The following is a 15190-nucleotide window of genomic DNA, read 5'->3' as shown; positions in this document are numbered from 1 at the left end:
TTCTGATGATACCATCGCACCTTCTTGGCTCAATTTAAAATACAAGACAATATATACTGACAGTGACCGACCTCGTTTGCTTTCTGCACTGCGATGAACCTGCGAGCAGCAGCAGCTTTCTAAGGCTGTGCCACATAACAGGTTCATTGGCAAGTTTACAGGGAACATTACTGACCCTTTCTCGAAAATGATTAATAATTGAAAGCTAGCGAATAACGAAGACCAGCGGGAGAAGGGCTTGGAAGAACTGCTAGTTAGGTTCGCAGGGGCGGGTGACCTCGCCCATCACGCCTTATGCTCAGCACCCTGTCCCTTGCTGCACGCCCACGTGCCACCACGTGACCCTGAACGTCATGGCCCACGTCCCGGCAGCTCCGCTGCGTCACGCTCAGCAGCTGTGGCTGCTACCCACCCTCCAGAGCGACGGTCCAAGTTTAAAACCCCAGCTACCTAGCTAAGACGCAGACAGCTCACTTCCACCAACCAACCCAAAGCACAGTGGTTCTGAAGCAGGAACCTGGGCTTACGACCAAAGACAAGGCTGAATCCTCCTCAGCGAGGTCCCGATCGGCTTGCAAAGACTAACAGCCTATTATCCTTTGACCCTGATGCTAGGTGACTAAGGGGGGGGGGGGCGGGGGGAAGACTGTTCCCTGATTAAAATTCCCACCAGAACAATGTATTTCTAGAACCTAAAACTTGGAGGAAAAAAGGATTTACGCTCCTCTATGCTAAATACTCAAGTGTCGTCTACCAAAAATACTAACACTGACACTGTATCACTCATTCAAAACGAGCTGGGGCATAAAGTAAACCGGATGAGGACGCCCTGCACAAACACACGACAGGCCCGTGAACACCTGCCTGTGTGTCAATGTCTTCCATAACACACCGATCTGTCTGGAAACAGGCTAAGTACAAACTCAAGTTTTAAGCATGACATTAAGCAAATGTGTTTACAGGTTCGAAGTACAGTTAGATAGAATCTAACGAAAAGAAAGGAAAAAAGCCGTACAGGTCATTTGCATGAAGAAAAGGATCAAAGGGACTAGAGCGAAAGCAGAAGGCACGCGAGCAGCAAACCCGCCTCCGACGCACTCTCTTCCCGCGCGGTTACCTTCCGGTGACGACGGACGATAAAGACAGGGTCCCCAGACTCCGAAAGCTCCCAGGGGCACAGAGATCGTCATGGGGCCGCAGGACACAGGCACGAAGGGGCCGGGAGGAGGCCAGCTCCGCCTGGAAGACGGAGCGATGGGAGATGCCTCCCTAAGACGGAAGTGACCTTCGAGTTGGGGCTTAAAGATCAAGTAAGAATCCGCCACCTGGGTGGAGAGGGGATCGGGGATGGGGAACAAGGACATTCCGGAAGGGAAGAGCACTGGTGTCGGCTGCCTTCAGTGGTTCAAGGAAGACAGGGGTTTCCTCTGAAGCCACCAGGCCCCGGCTGAGCAGCCTCGCTAGGAATGGTCTCAAGTTGAAAGGTGAGAAAAAATAAACCCAGTAAAACATGCCCAGTGGGATAACAAACCACGCCCGGTGGGGTACCGTCATGGCCCAGACACGCGGACACATGCGGAGGGAGAGACGGAGGCACGTCTAGCCCGGCGGACGTTTCCGCTAAGAATCCGTTCTCCGTTCAACATGTCATCCTGTCGCCATAACTCCATGTGAAAGATGCCGCCCTGGGCCAGCCCCATTATCCACGCGACCCAATAGTCTGTCTCTGACACAGCGCTAGGCGACATCGGTTGGGGGACTGTGACAGATGGGGCCGACTCTGTCTGTGTGTCTCAGAATGTTGGGAGATTGCTCCTTGGTGCCCAAGAAGTTGTTTAGCCTCATTTGCCAAATTTGTACTTTAAAAAAAAAAAAAAAAGGACATATTAACGTAGAACTTACGTAATTGATAACTTTTTAGAGCTTCTCATTAGCCACTCTTCAATGAACAATAACTAAGTCTTTGTATGGCTTTAAATGATTTTTTTGGGGGGACTAGAATAAACCATTCATTAATGTGTTATTTAAAGTGGTTTCATTCTTCTTGCCAACGGGCTTATGAATACTAATGTGGATTCCTAAATTGGGACTCTTTCTAATAGCTAGACTAGACAAACTTGACCCATCTAAAAGATGAACGACACTCTCGATTCTTCATTGCCTTTTGGGGGGAGACGAACCCCCACACATTGCAGGTCCCTGCTGACTTAACTAAATTTCAACCGCGTGTTGCACGGGCTAACTTCCCCACATCAATGACATTCTCCAACAAGTCCCACGCCGATTTATTAGCTCTCATGTGAGCAGATCTGTCCAATGCATAATGCTTCACACTGCAAACCTCTGAAGGCCACTGATGGCTCTTCCCAGCGCTCCGCGATGGGCCGGCTGAAAAGACCGAGCTGATTCACGAGCGGCCATCCTTCCCACGCCACACACACACACACACACACACACACACGGCAACTCCCCTTTGATCTGTGCCTTCCAAACCTGTCATTATTTCTGACTCTGACTTTCACACTGATGGTCAATGGGAAACACTTACTCAGGTTACCTGCTAGGCAGGAACTCTGCAGCTCAAAGCACTTCGTGTCCCATTTTGATATAACGCATCTCAGTTTTCCTGTCAACTCACCCCGCTGGGAACAGAGTTGGGAGAGGTGGGGTAAGGGAGCTACAGTCTACACTGTGTTAACGAATGGAATAATATTACTTCAAAATGCGACGACTTCTCTGGTTAGACTTGAGGCAGATTCGAAAAGAAAAGGCGGCTGCAAAAAAAAACCAACGACCTCTGGGGTGACTATGTGCGTGTGGCCTCTGTTTTCCTACTGTCCAATATTCGGAATACTCCAGCAATGCCGACCAAAGTAAAGCCACTTCTCCACTGACCACCTGCTAGCAAGGCGGCCTTTCTCCTCCTGGAAAGCAGCAAGCTGCTTCCCGGGTGCAGAGAGTTCTCCATCTGTCTTATACGACCTAAGACAGAAACCCCCGCGACACATCTGACGACTCCCTCCGTCCCCTCAGGTCGTCTAAACCCAGTGGCCGGGAAGGCAGGCTCTTCACCAGGGGCCTCGGCCTTGGCCCACTCCCCCCCCTCCCAGACACCCCCCGTACCCCAGGCTCAGACCTCCTCGCTAAGACTCTCTCTGCAGACGCAGGTCCCTCTGCCTGGAATACCTACCCGCCTTCCCTGGCTGACCCAACTCCAAGGACGCCCCTCCTCCTAGTCGCTGTCTTCTCAACATCCAGCGCTTTGCTCACTCTCCTGCCTGAGCCCCCTGCGGGCACCACCTCCCCTCCGAGTGGGAGCATCTCTGGGGCAGAGCCGAGCCCCGCTCGGCCCTCTATCCCCTGCCCCTCCTGGAGGCTGGCACCTTGGAGGACCTGAAGAAGCATCCGTCGCATAGACGACTGATCTGCACATGGAGAGCAGCCACTTGCCCTCATCTCTTTTCCTCTCCCGTCAGGGTTAAGACTAAGTGGTGTTTCGAAAGGCGAAACCACTTTCTCTTTCATTAGCCCGGTTTTGTTGCAAGTTTTGTTTAAAAGACCTTAATTTGTGATGGAAAAGCCATTTCGAACTCTTTTTAAACAGACACTTTCAGGGAATCTCTGATCATCTGTTTGTCTGACAGGAAATGGAAAATACAGAGCAACGAAAGTGCAATGCATCATGCTCGCCGGAGGGAAGCAAAATTGATTCTGCTTCTACCGCTCTGACTCGCTTGCTCCTCTCCACCCTCGCCCTTCCGGGAGGAAACAGGTCCGCGTTTTTATCCCCCACACACCAACAGGAAAAGTGAGACCTGACATTTGAGCAACTGGTCAAGGGTCATTTGACAAAGCAGGGGCTGTGCCAGCTCTTCGAAACATCCCTGGGGGGAAAGACAGCCTATTAGGTTGGCGCAGCTAACTGACAGACGTACGGGTTCTGATAGAATGAAAACAGCTTGATTTAGAACAGGGGTTGGCAAACTACGCCCTGCAGGCCAAATCCAGCCCACTGCCTGTGTTTGTCAATAAAGTTTTATTAGGAACAGCCATGCCCATTCATTTCTGTTAGGTCTGTGAGTACTTCCAGGCTATAACGGCTTGAGTGGTTGCATCAGAACTTTTGGCCCGCAAAGCTTAAAATATTCACTATCTCATCCTTTATAGAAAAAAAAAATTGCTCATCTCCGATCCAGAAAATAGTCTGGTGTCTGGGTTTTGTTCTATTTCTCAGAATTAACAAGATTTAACATACTCAAGTTTCTGTTCAAACTACTCCACTTAACGGAGAGGTCCTTTTTTTTTTAAATTGATGATCTTTGATTCAAGTTTATATGACAGGAAAAGTTCAACAGTTTGGATCTGGGCTCAAATTAATATAGTTTCTCTGCTTTGGGGGACACAGTGTGATTGTGGCCCTTGAGCTGAGTACTTTCACAAACCTGGAAGCAGGCAGGCAGGTGACGTGGAGCGCTTTCTGCTTTGGAGGATGTCTTACTCAAGCTCAAAGACACGCTGCTCCTTACAAAACTGAGAGTCAAAGGGTCTGTCTATGTTCCTTCGACTCGGCTGGTCCTATTTTCAGCAGAGGTCCACATACTGTTTGTTCCATCTAGCTTTTCTCATCAATAGAAGCATGCCCTTTTCCAACTTATTTCCTCTTAAATATCTCTTAAAAACTAAACACTTGAAAAGAAGTAGTGTTCTCCAAATACTAATACATTCTATGAGTTTGTTTTTTGAAGCTAAATGCATCTGACAATAACTTTGCAGCCAACTTCCGAACAGAAAAACAGCTTTCCAACTCACTGTGCAGATGTTCAATCATATATATGAACCTTTCATATCATTTTTTAAAACGCTGTATTATGGAAATTTAGAAATGTATGCAAAAAGAGAACAATATAATAAACCCCCACACCCCCAGCAACCAGCTTCGACAAGTACCAACATTCTGTTTTTCCCTGTGTCCTTCTTCCCAGCTTTTTGTTGCAGTATTTAAAGGCGGACCTCACACATTAACTCACTGCATCCATAAATGCTTGTTTATTTCTGTTAGCTATAACCCCTCCCCTTGAGGAAACAGTGACATCGCTATTATATCTGACAAAATTAATAGTAATTCTTAATACAATCTGATACCCAGGCTAAGTTCAGTTTTCCCCAACTGTCTCAATAATGTCTTTTTATAGCTGCATTGCTCAAGTAGGGATCCAAATGTGTCCACATAGGGCATCTTGTCACTAGGGCTCAGGCCTCTTTATATCTACAATAGAGTCCTCTCATTTTTTTTCTCACTCACACTTAAATTCTAACTGGCTGAGCCAATCTTATCGAGAGTAATACCTCTTCGGCCCCCACAGGCTATAAGCAAACCCGGACATTCACAGGCCTTTAAGCCCGAGGCACAGACTCACACGCAGCCCGCCACCGGGACCGTGGGCCAGCCTATCACATCACACACTCCCCGCGCCCCAGAGAAGGAACTTACATCGCCTCAGCAGCTAATGCTCTAAAATTCAATCTTTTCTGTGTTGCGATGGCCCGAAGACACTCAGAATGATTGAAAAAGACAAGGCACCCATTCATTATGGCTTCTTTTTGAAGTTAGCCGAATTTAATCAAGAATCTCAAAGTAAATCAGTAAAACAGACCTTCTCATCCATTATCGTCACCAGTAACACTAACTGAACCCTGCGATCATGTAGGGCGCTGGGTTATAAAAAAAGATGACCTGTGTCCCTGCCCAAAGGGACGTATAGCCTGAATGGAGAGGTCACTGCATCATTTAGACAGAAACACCCAAACCAACATCCGTGCCCATTGGTCGTATCTGTGAGGCCCGCGTGGTAGAATAAGAACAGGAGTCAGGAGAAACAGAGTTTGTGACTGCTAGTTCTACCATTTATGAGTTGTGCCACACTGAATAAGTTCCTTAACTCTGATTCTCAGTTTTATCACCTGTGAAACAGAAACAACCCCCACCCACCTCAAAGTAGCAGCTCAGAACATGGAAGCATAAAATCGTATATGAAAGCCTACCAATAAGGAGGACTAAGATAATAATAAAACCACTGAATATAATACTATGCCAGGCGCTGGGCTAAAATGGTTTATGAATACTCTTTCGCCCAATCCTGATACCAGTCCTATGGAGGCAGCTCCCACCCTCATGTCATTTTCCAGATAAAGAAAATGAACAGTGAGTTAATTATCCACCCAAGCTAACACAACTAAAGGCAGGAAGTGGGTCACAGGACCTCAGGGGTCTTGCTGTTATTTATGGCAAGATAATGCCTCCCAGGTAACACCACTGTAGGGTGTAATGGTGGGAACCAGGGCAGCCTAAGTTGTTGGGGGGAAAGATTATGGCTGTTATGGCTATAACATCAGTTATATTGTAAAGTCATAGGTGCAGCACCCCATAGCCCACACACACCCTGCTCAAAGAGGAGCCCCAGAGGGCTCCTGGAGTTGCCCTACCCAGCGCGTGGGTATGTTCAGAGCCACAACAGTGGTTTCCTTCCTTAATGGGGCGAGTCTCTGGCTGTCTGCTAAAGAGTATTTAAGACCATCTTTATTAAAAGTCTCAATCACCCAATATTTGTTCAAACGGGGCCAAAGTAAAATTGTATTTTCCTATATAATTTCTTCCTCTTTGTACATATATATAAGGAAAAAAGACTGAAGGAAGCTAGTCTCCAGGGAAGAGGCTCAATCGCCTGCAGCCGCCGTGTTTTGAGAAGCCCAGCCTAGCTAAGTCCGGAACAGGCACCTGGAGAAGGAGGCCCCGGCCAACAACCAGGCGGGTCTCCTCGCCCACAGCCGTGGGAGCGAAGCCATTTCGAACCTTCTCACCTGCAACTTCCAACACGTGAAGCTTCTGAATCACCCATTCGACCCACAGACTTGTCAGAAATAATAAAATGATGTCAGTTTAAGCCACTGTGTCAGTTTAAGCCACTCTGACATGGTTTGGTAGAAAATCTAAGCAGCCAGAAATCAGCTTTCCCAGCCAGGACAAACATCAGAGCTGTGAGAGGTGCGTCAACGGCAGCACACTGCCGGTTATGAACAGAAAGGCTACAGTCCTTCCATCCAAGGATGCCCATTGGCTGAACATCCTGCTCCATAAACTCAGGCTACACTGTACCTGGCTCAACAGTGTTAAATAAATGAATAACTTTACCATTGATAACAATAATAATGGCAGCTAAATATTTACTGAATGTTTCTTCTATACAAGGTTTCATGCTAAACATTTTATTAATTTAACCTTCACAAAAGCCTTTTGAGGCGGACCGCCATTATGCCCTTTACAGATGAGGAGGCCACTGAGGCTCAGCTCAGGGTGGTACAATGACTTGGCCAGAATCACACAGCCCACAAAGCGTGGCACCGAAGTTCTCCCTCTGGCCATCTGACTCCAGAACCCGGGCTCCTAACCGTCAGCTTTAGTGTCCCTTCAAGTGTCCTTCTACTTCTATAAAGTTGCCTCCCTCCAAAAGAGATAATGTGTGTAAAGAGTTTAAAACTATGCCTGACCTATGGTTAAGTTTTCAATAAACACCAACTCTATATTAGTAGGAAACCTGCAGACAGGGAAGGGAAGAACATAGTGAGACTTGAATTAATGTCAGCTATTTTGGTAGTTTGTACAGGCCTCCTTCACCAGTAGGCAGCCTGGAATTTGGTCATTTTCTGCTTACAAATCTGCTGTCTCCTGGATGGTGAGCTCCCAGAGAGAGCTATCCCTGATTCTGATTCAACTGTGCAGGTCCAGGACTCTGCACATGGCCTGGCCAGCACAAGCAGGTGCTCAAGAAAGTTCGCTGAACAGAAAGGAAATGCTTCTTTCACCACTAACTTGGATTTCCAGGACGCCACCTCCCTCCTCCATGGGTCCTTAAAGAGATTCCAAAGAACAGGAGAAGGCAGGTAGGGACCCACCTGAAAAATGTGGGCGCCAATGAACGACTTGGGATAGGAAGCGGAGTTGGGCTTGTGGTCAGAACACTCGAGAAGTCTGTGCAACTCTGTGGCCAGCCACAGAGAGCGGAACCTCCCCAACTCCCCGGCATCGGAAAAGTCCCAGGGAAAAAGTAAAGACCCTGGGTGGAAGCCCTCACCCCATGCCAAGGTGGCCGCTCCTCTCCCACCCCTCCAGGGCCGCCGCGGGAGGAGGAGAAGGAGGAAGAGAGAGAAAGTGATAGAAAGTCAGTCAGAAGTTTCCCAACAACAAAAATCCTCCCCCCATGGGAGGGCTCCCGGCCCTCGGCCGCCCCGCCCAGCGAGGAGGGACCGCCACCAGTGAATCAGGGCAGTTGGGGGACCCGCTCCTACAGTCCTAACATGGAGGGCCTGACCTGCAGCACTTCTCCACGTTCCGTACACCCCGGATTCTGTGACAAGCTCCCAGGGAGGGGAGGGGGCGCCCCAACTGTTACTTACAATCGTCTAAGTCATCCTGCAAGTCCACAAAGTACAGGGGGATCTCTAGAAACCAAGAGACACAAGGAGTTACGAGGGGGCTGTGACAGGCGGGCTCAGGGACAGACGGGGAGGGGTCCCCGGGCCTCGCTGGTGCTCGGGGCTGAGGAGGAAGGGGCCGCTCCAGCGCCCCCAGAGCCCGGCCCCACTTACCCGCCATCTTGGGATGGGCCTGGAGGCGGGGGCCGGCGGCACGGGGCGGGGCCTGGACCCCTAGGTCCCGCCCACCTCCGCCGGCCCCGCCCCCGAGCCCACGCCTCCCCACGAGCCTCGCGACGCCGGCCGGGCCCCGCCCTCGCAGCGAAGGTGGCTGCCGAGGTGGGCGGGGAGGTCAGGTGACCCGGCCGGCGTCCCAAGATGGCGGCGGCGGCGGCGCCCCGGAGGCCGCGGCACCGTCCCGGCTGCTGAGGCGAGTCCCGCGCGGCTGGCAGCGGACAGGCCGGGCTGAAGGGCGGCAAACGGGCGGCTGCTGCCTCTGCGCGCCCCGCGGCCGGGGCTGGGCCGTGCGGCGGCGGCGCCGGGAAATGCTTGTGCTGGGCCTGGCCTCTCCCTCCTCAATTTAGGGCGGCGGCGGGCCCGCGCCCAGGCTCCCGGGCCATGGCGCTGAGGGAGCTCAAAGTGTGTCTGCTGGGGGTGAGTGGTGGCCGGACGGCCGGGAGGGCGCGGGAGGCCGGGCGGCCGGGGCCCCGGCGTGCCCACGTCCCGTCCGCTGCTTCCCCCGGCCTCAGTGCGGGACGCCGCCTGCCTGCCCCGGGACCCTTCCTTCAGCCCGGTGCCAACCTGCCCACCTAGCCGCACCCTCCTGAAGGTCCTGCTGGCAGGAGGCACGCTTTCCCTTGTCCCTGCGGAGGCCCAAGGTCTCTTCCCGCCCCGCAAAGGGCAAAGAGCCCTCCCTATCTCTCCACTGCACCTAGGTTAAGAGCAGCTCTTCAACAGTTCCTTATCAAGGTACTAGTTAGGAGTTGTCAAGTCTTCCAAAGTTAAAACTATTAACAGGTCTTTGGGTTTTACAAGCAGCTTTAGTCTCCTTCCCCGTCTGTTTGGGATATTTGAGTTTGTGGACCATTCTTGACACTTTGGCAGAGTTACTTTCTTGGGGGGACGGTCAAATCAGGAAGCCCCAGAGACTGAAGCTTCGGCCTTGGCAGGGCACCTTTGCCATTTCAAAGCATGCTTTCTGAAGTTACTCTCTTGCCTGAGTTGCTGCTTTAAAGACTGAATAGTCTTTCCTCTTCCCAAATAGGGTGGGGCTGGGATTCATCAGGGATTGCTCAAAGGTGATTCAAGAGTTCACGGTTCACGTGTACATGTTAAAAGTGAGTTTGTCACTTTTCACGCAGAAATTTGGAGTCCTTCAGAAGGTCCTAAAATCTTAAAACCTGCAAAACCCCTCTCTGGTAGCACATCTTGAAATCTAATTACGCCCACCGAATTTTTTTGAAAACCTCTTACGTGTCCCTAAACTTCTCAAATTTACGTATCTAGAATGAGTTTTTTAAAATCCCTAACTTATGGGATAGTTTTCAGGATCTGCAAGCAGGTAAACTTTTTCTTATTCACTCATTTTGTTCTCTTTCAGGATACAGGTGTAGGTAAATCAAGTATCGTCTGGCGGTTCGTGGAAGACAGTTTTGATCCGAACATCAACCCAACTATAGGGTAAGAGATTAAGTTTATCGACTGTGCATCTAAAGGTGTATTGAAAGTCCTTCTAAATAAAAAATGTGCTACAGGGGTGGGCATCGCCCTCATACACGCTAGTGAATTCGGAGACATTGGTTCCCATCATCTCTGGAAGGACTTGAAAGACTACAGTGAAGATTGCTCTGTCGTAAGAAAATTATCTTTTGATCTGTGAGGAGTGAAAACTTCAAAATGAAAATGTGAATTAAAGTGTTACTTATGAGAATATACGTAGAACCTTCAATCTATAACTATCAACAGCAATTACACCTTGAAATAAGGCAGATGAAAACAGGTCTGGATACTGTTTTTTCAGGCATGTCAATCAAAAGGTATTTACATGATTTTAGTTATTCCTGAAAAGCAGGAGGATGGGGTCTGAACCTTTCTCCCATATTCATCTGATAGTAGTGATAATGAAAAATTAAGTCAGTGTTGAAATATAAGATTTTTTCTTTGGATAAGTGACATTGACTAGGTTTTCGACAGAAAAATTTTCAGAATATTTAAATATCGTAATATTAATAGTTTCTCTGTGAGTTGTGTTTTATAGGTTTTAATACTATGTTAGGCTTGTAAAACTAAATAGCTGTTACGCTATTTTTATTGCAAACCCCCAATCAAATGGTTTCTTCCATTTAAAGAGAAAGTCTCATTTGCCTAATGGAGAAATATCTTACAGCATACACACGCATACACATTTGAAGACGTGGAAATGAAACCACTTCTAACTTTCCAAAATTAAAATGCCTTTCAGTATTCTTCCAGAAAGAACTGGGTATGTCCATGTGTTTAAAGCATGACCTCATCTTCCTCAGGGCCTGCCTGTTGCTACCTGCATGGGAAAGTGAAGTGACAGGAAGTAATAGCAAGTAGTGCCGATGACTCAGTGAGTGACAGACACTTCACACGGGAGTCCAAGCTGAGAACACAGCTCGGAAGTACCCGAGCGCTCTCTCAAATGAGAGGGAAGAGCAGAGGGTATAGCTCCGGCCTTGCCATGAGACCTGAGGTCCTGTCCTGGGTGTCCCCCCTCACCCCCAGGCTGACAGGTGCTGGGGCCCTGAACCTCCTCCCGCCCACTCTGCATCTGGCAGTCTTGGCTTATGGTGCCCAGGAAAGCACAGGGCTGTCCCCTTGTCTCCTTCCACCTATCCTGGTTTCTTTTCCTCAGCCTCAGCAGGTGTCTTCCTCCTTCATGACCAGCGCCCCCCTCACCTGAGCTCTGGAGCCCCCCTCTTTGTCAGTTCTCCCTTTTCTCCCCAGCCCCGCCTATTTGGCATGGCCTGCAAACATGCTTCTAATCTGCGCTTTCCATAAAGACACTACCCTTCCCCGAGCCTGTCGCTCCGACTGTGGAGCTGTTGAAAAAGAAGTGACTACTTCCTCAGCTGCTGCTCACACCTCAGACCACTGTTGTCACAATTCCACCCCTACCACCCACGAAAACCACCTTTCCTGGCAACCAGTTTCTGTGTAACTGTCAAAACAATGGCTTCTTTTCTTTATTGAGTGCCTACTATATGCTAGAAGCTGATTGGGTGCTTGTGACTTAAACCAGGAGTCGACAAACTATGGTCCTTTGGCCCACCTGCTGTTTTTATAAATAAAACTTTATCGAAACACAGTCACACTCATTCATTTATATATTGTCTCCACAGCTTTTGGGCTATAATGGCAGAGTTGAATAGTCATGACTATGACTCTGTGGTCCACAAAGCTGAAAATATTTACTATTTGGCCTTTTTCAGAAAATGTTTGCCAAGTCCTGGTTTAGGTAAACTCAATTTACGCCTTCATGGACCTGACCACAAGGAAGAGAGATGTATTCTGTTACTAGTTTATAGGAAGTTATTTATCGACCATGCTCTGTGCTGCCTTGGAGAAATGTGGCGTGCGTGAGAGCATGTAAGGGCCTAACCTGGGCCCGAGGGAATGACTGAGGGGGAACGGGGGAAGGTAGCACACTGGGAAGCCCTGACATTTGAATGTTGAAAGATGAGTAGGTTCTACTTCAGTAAAACGTTTGAGGAAATGTGTTTCTGAGAAGCGGAAGTTAACGGGCGGTATTGGGGGCGGTGAGTAGCATCGGGGCCGGGCGCGTTGGAGGGGTGGCTAGGAGGCTGGTGAGGCATCGGAGGCCAGGAGGTGAGAGGAGGCGCCCACGTCACTTAACCGCAAGACATCTTGGAACGAACTCAGGTCTCCCCTAGGTCCCTGGTGTCCGCGGCCGTGCTCCCTCGCCGGTCCCCCGCCCCTTCTCCCACTCGCTGCGTGCACGTCGGGCTTCCCCAGGCCGTGGCCCACTCCGCGCGCCTCTCGTTAGTCCTCTTGCCCCCCCCCCCCACAGCGCAGCTCCACCTGGCCGTCCCAGGGCCAGGCCCATATTTCCAACCCATGATTTGGACCGCGAACCCTGCAGAACTTGCTGTCTATCCATCTTCTGGTCCTACATCCCTTACTCCTTCCGTATTCACAGCCCTCCCTAATGGGCCAAATGTGTCCCGTGAGGGGCAGAGCATGGGCCCTGTCGAACCATCCTGGCTGGACTTAAATCAGAGCCAGGCCCAGGTACCAGCTGGAGAACTTCTGGGCAGTTGACTGAGCCTCTCTGTTGCGGGTAGGGAATCTGTAATCACGCCTGCCTGCCGGGGGTGCCGGGAGAATTTGGTGACCCGGGATGTGCGCAGGAGGCGTGCACGGGGTGTTGGCGGTGGCAGTAGTGCTGCGATCAGACGCGCTTTGTCTCCGCAGCCCTCTGCACCCCCCCATTCCACTCCCCCAGCCCCGCTCATGCCCGCTCTGCCCAGGCACTGGGCCCTCCCGCCCGTCCTGCAGCTCGAAGTCCTCCTGCCAGGCCTGGACTAACAGCCAGTTCTCCCTGCTGTTGTCCGAGCTGCTTTAAAATCAAGTCCGACTCCCTCGCTCAGCACCGTGGCAGGGGGGACCTCAGAGTCCGGACCCAGCCTCGAGTCATCTGCGTCCTCCATGCTGTTCTTGCTCACTTCTCTCCCCACCCCCCACACGCACACGCACACACGCACCAGGTAACACACTCTTTCCACACCTGTGCACTAGGCACGTACTGTTCCCCCTGCGGGGGTGGGGGGGTGCTTTCTCTGTTTTAGACCCTCGGTTAAGTTCCCGTTCATCTGTTAAGATTCAAGTGCTGCTTTCCTGCGCTTACTTGCAGGCTGGTGCAGGCAGGTGCCGGGCAAGAAGGTGAGTAAGGGAGAGGCCGAAGTACTCGAGGCTCTCGGGCGTCAATGGCCCCGGTTCCCCCTTCCCTGCCGCGCACTCCTCACACTCCCCCCTTACCCCCAGGGGCACTTTCCGTCTGTCTCCTGGCTCCTCCTGCCTTGACCCTCCCCTTCCATGTACGCGCCCCTCCTGCTTCTGTCCCCCCTGCGGGACGGATGGCCCAGTTCATTCACATCATGGCTGCAGGCCGCGTCCACAGCAGGGGTTTTTGAAAGCTGAGGCTTTTTCAGATGTCTGCTTGCTTGTGGCCTCTCCCCCCGGGATACACATACACCAAGGAACACATGGCCCCCATTAAAGTCACTGCCGTGGTGATCTGCAGCCACCATGGGAGCATTCTATGTTCCTCAAATGTGCTGGGATCGGAACATGGTTGAGAAGCACCAAAGTTTTTCTTCCTTCGCAATCTACATGCCTTGTATTTTTTACTTGCCTTAGTATTACATTGGCTAGGACCTCCAGAACTTGGTTGAGGAGTGACGAAAGAAGACATCCTTGCCTTATTCCCAGCCTTGGGGGGGCAGGGAGAGCAGTCGGTCCTTTATCATTAAGTAGGATGGCTAGGCGCTAGGATTTTTATAGGTACCCACTGTCAGGTGGACAGTGTTCCTGTCTGTCCCTAAATCAGTGAGAGTTTTTATCAAAGATTGTGTTGAATTCTGTCAGGGTTTTTGCTACATCTTTTGAACTGTTCTTATGCTTTTTTTAGTCTTGGAAACAGTGAATTACAACAACTTGTACTAAAAAAATAAACCTAGGATAAATTTCACTTGGTTACTATGCATTTTTAATACGTTATTAGATTTGATTGACTAAAATTTTGCTAAGGATTTTTGCCTCCGTGTTCACGATGGATATTGACCTGAAGTTTTCTATAATGTCTTTCTCTGCTTTTGATGTCAGGGCCTCATGAAAGAAGTTTGGAAGTGTTTTCTTCTCTGCAACTCTGAAGGATTTATGTAGAGTTGGTATTATTTCTCCTTTAAAGATTTGGTATAGTCCACCAATGAAGCCATCTGAGCAGGGAGTTTTCTTTGTCAGAAAAATTTTAACTACAACTTCAGTTTCTTAATTTACTGACATTAAGCTATTTATAATATTTCTCTGTTATCCTTTTAATGTCTTTAGGTTCTATTCAGCTGTAAGAATATCGATTTTAACGGTCTTCTCACAGAGCCAGTTTTTTATTTCATTAATATTTCTGTTTTCTATTTCATTGATTTTTGCTTTTATCCTTTTTTTTCTTCCTTTGCTTATTTTGGCTCAGTTCTTTTTTTAGTTTCTTAAGCTGGAAGTTTAGAATATTGATTTTTAAGACCCTTTTTTTCCTTCATGTGAACATTTAGAGCTATTAATTTCCTGTAAGTTTAAGTGAGCACCACAGATTTTTATATGTTGTGTTTTCATTTTCATTTAATTCAAAGTATTTATTTCCCCTGTGACTTTTGACCTATTGGTTTTTTAGTACTGTTTTTTGACTTCCAGTTACTCAGGGATTTTCCAGAAATATTTTGGTTATTGGTGTCTAAATCCACGTGGTCAGAGAACATACTGTTATTTCCAACCTTTTACATTCGACATTTGTTTTACGGCCTAGAACGTGGTTTTCGTGACCGTTCCGTGTGTGCTAGTGTGTTCCGCTGCTGTCCTGTAGAGTGTTCTGTAAATGCTAAATAAGTCAGCTTGATTGACAGCGCTGTTCCTGCCTTCTGTACCCCTACTGAAACCCTCTCATTTTTGCAGTAAAAAGTGTTTG

The 15190-nt window shown here is 49.3% G+C and overlaps 2 protein-coding genes across 4 annotated transcripts in view; one reads left to right on the top strand and one right to left on the bottom strand.

The window, feature by feature from the left end:
• LOC107500074 (serine/threonine-protein phosphatase 4 regulatory subunit 1) overlaps positions 1-8693 on the bottom strand; it is a 62718-nt gene extending 54025 nt beyond the window's left edge. Inside the window, exons 1-2 of one of the 2 annotated variants that reach the window (XM_016124906.2) lie at positions 8644-8693; positions 8452-8496 (exon numbers count right to left, since the gene is read on the bottom strand). In XM_016124906.2, the coding sequence (XP_015980392.2) occupies positions 8452-8496; positions 8644-8650 (52 nt within the window). In that variant the 5' untranslated portion in view covers positions 8651-8693. Of the gene's footprint in view, positions 1-1117; positions 3050-8451; positions 8497-8643 lie in introns of those variants that run through there. The other variant, XM_036229233.1, reaches the window with a different exon arrangement.
• A 143-nt stretch (positions 8694-8836) lies between these two features.
• RAB22A (RAB22A, member RAS oncogene family) overlaps positions 8837-15190 on the top strand; it is a 42425-nt gene continuing 36071 nt past the window's right edge. Inside the window, exons 1-2 of one of the 2 annotated variants that reach the window (XM_016124903.2) lie at positions 8837-9123; positions 10070-10149. In XM_016124903.2, coding sequence (XP_015980389.1) covers positions 9088-9123; positions 10070-10149 — 116 coding nt within the window. In that variant the 5' untranslated portion in view covers positions 8837-9087. The remainder of the gene's footprint in view (positions 9124-10069; positions 10150-15190) is intronic. The other variant, XM_036229232.1, reaches the window with a different exon arrangement.

Source organism: Rousettus aegyptiacus, unplaced genomic scaffold, assembly GCF_014176215.1.
Source record: "Rousettus aegyptiacus isolate mRouAeg1 unplaced genomic scaffold, mRouAeg1.p scaffold_m13_p_12, whole genome shotgun sequence".
In the NCBI taxonomy this organism is placed as follows: domain Eukaryota; kingdom Metazoa; phylum Chordata; class Mammalia; order Chiroptera; family Pteropodidae; genus Rousettus; species Rousettus aegyptiacus.
Note: the sequence above shows the minus strand (reverse complement) of the source record. Positions and strands in the feature narration are given on the sequence as shown.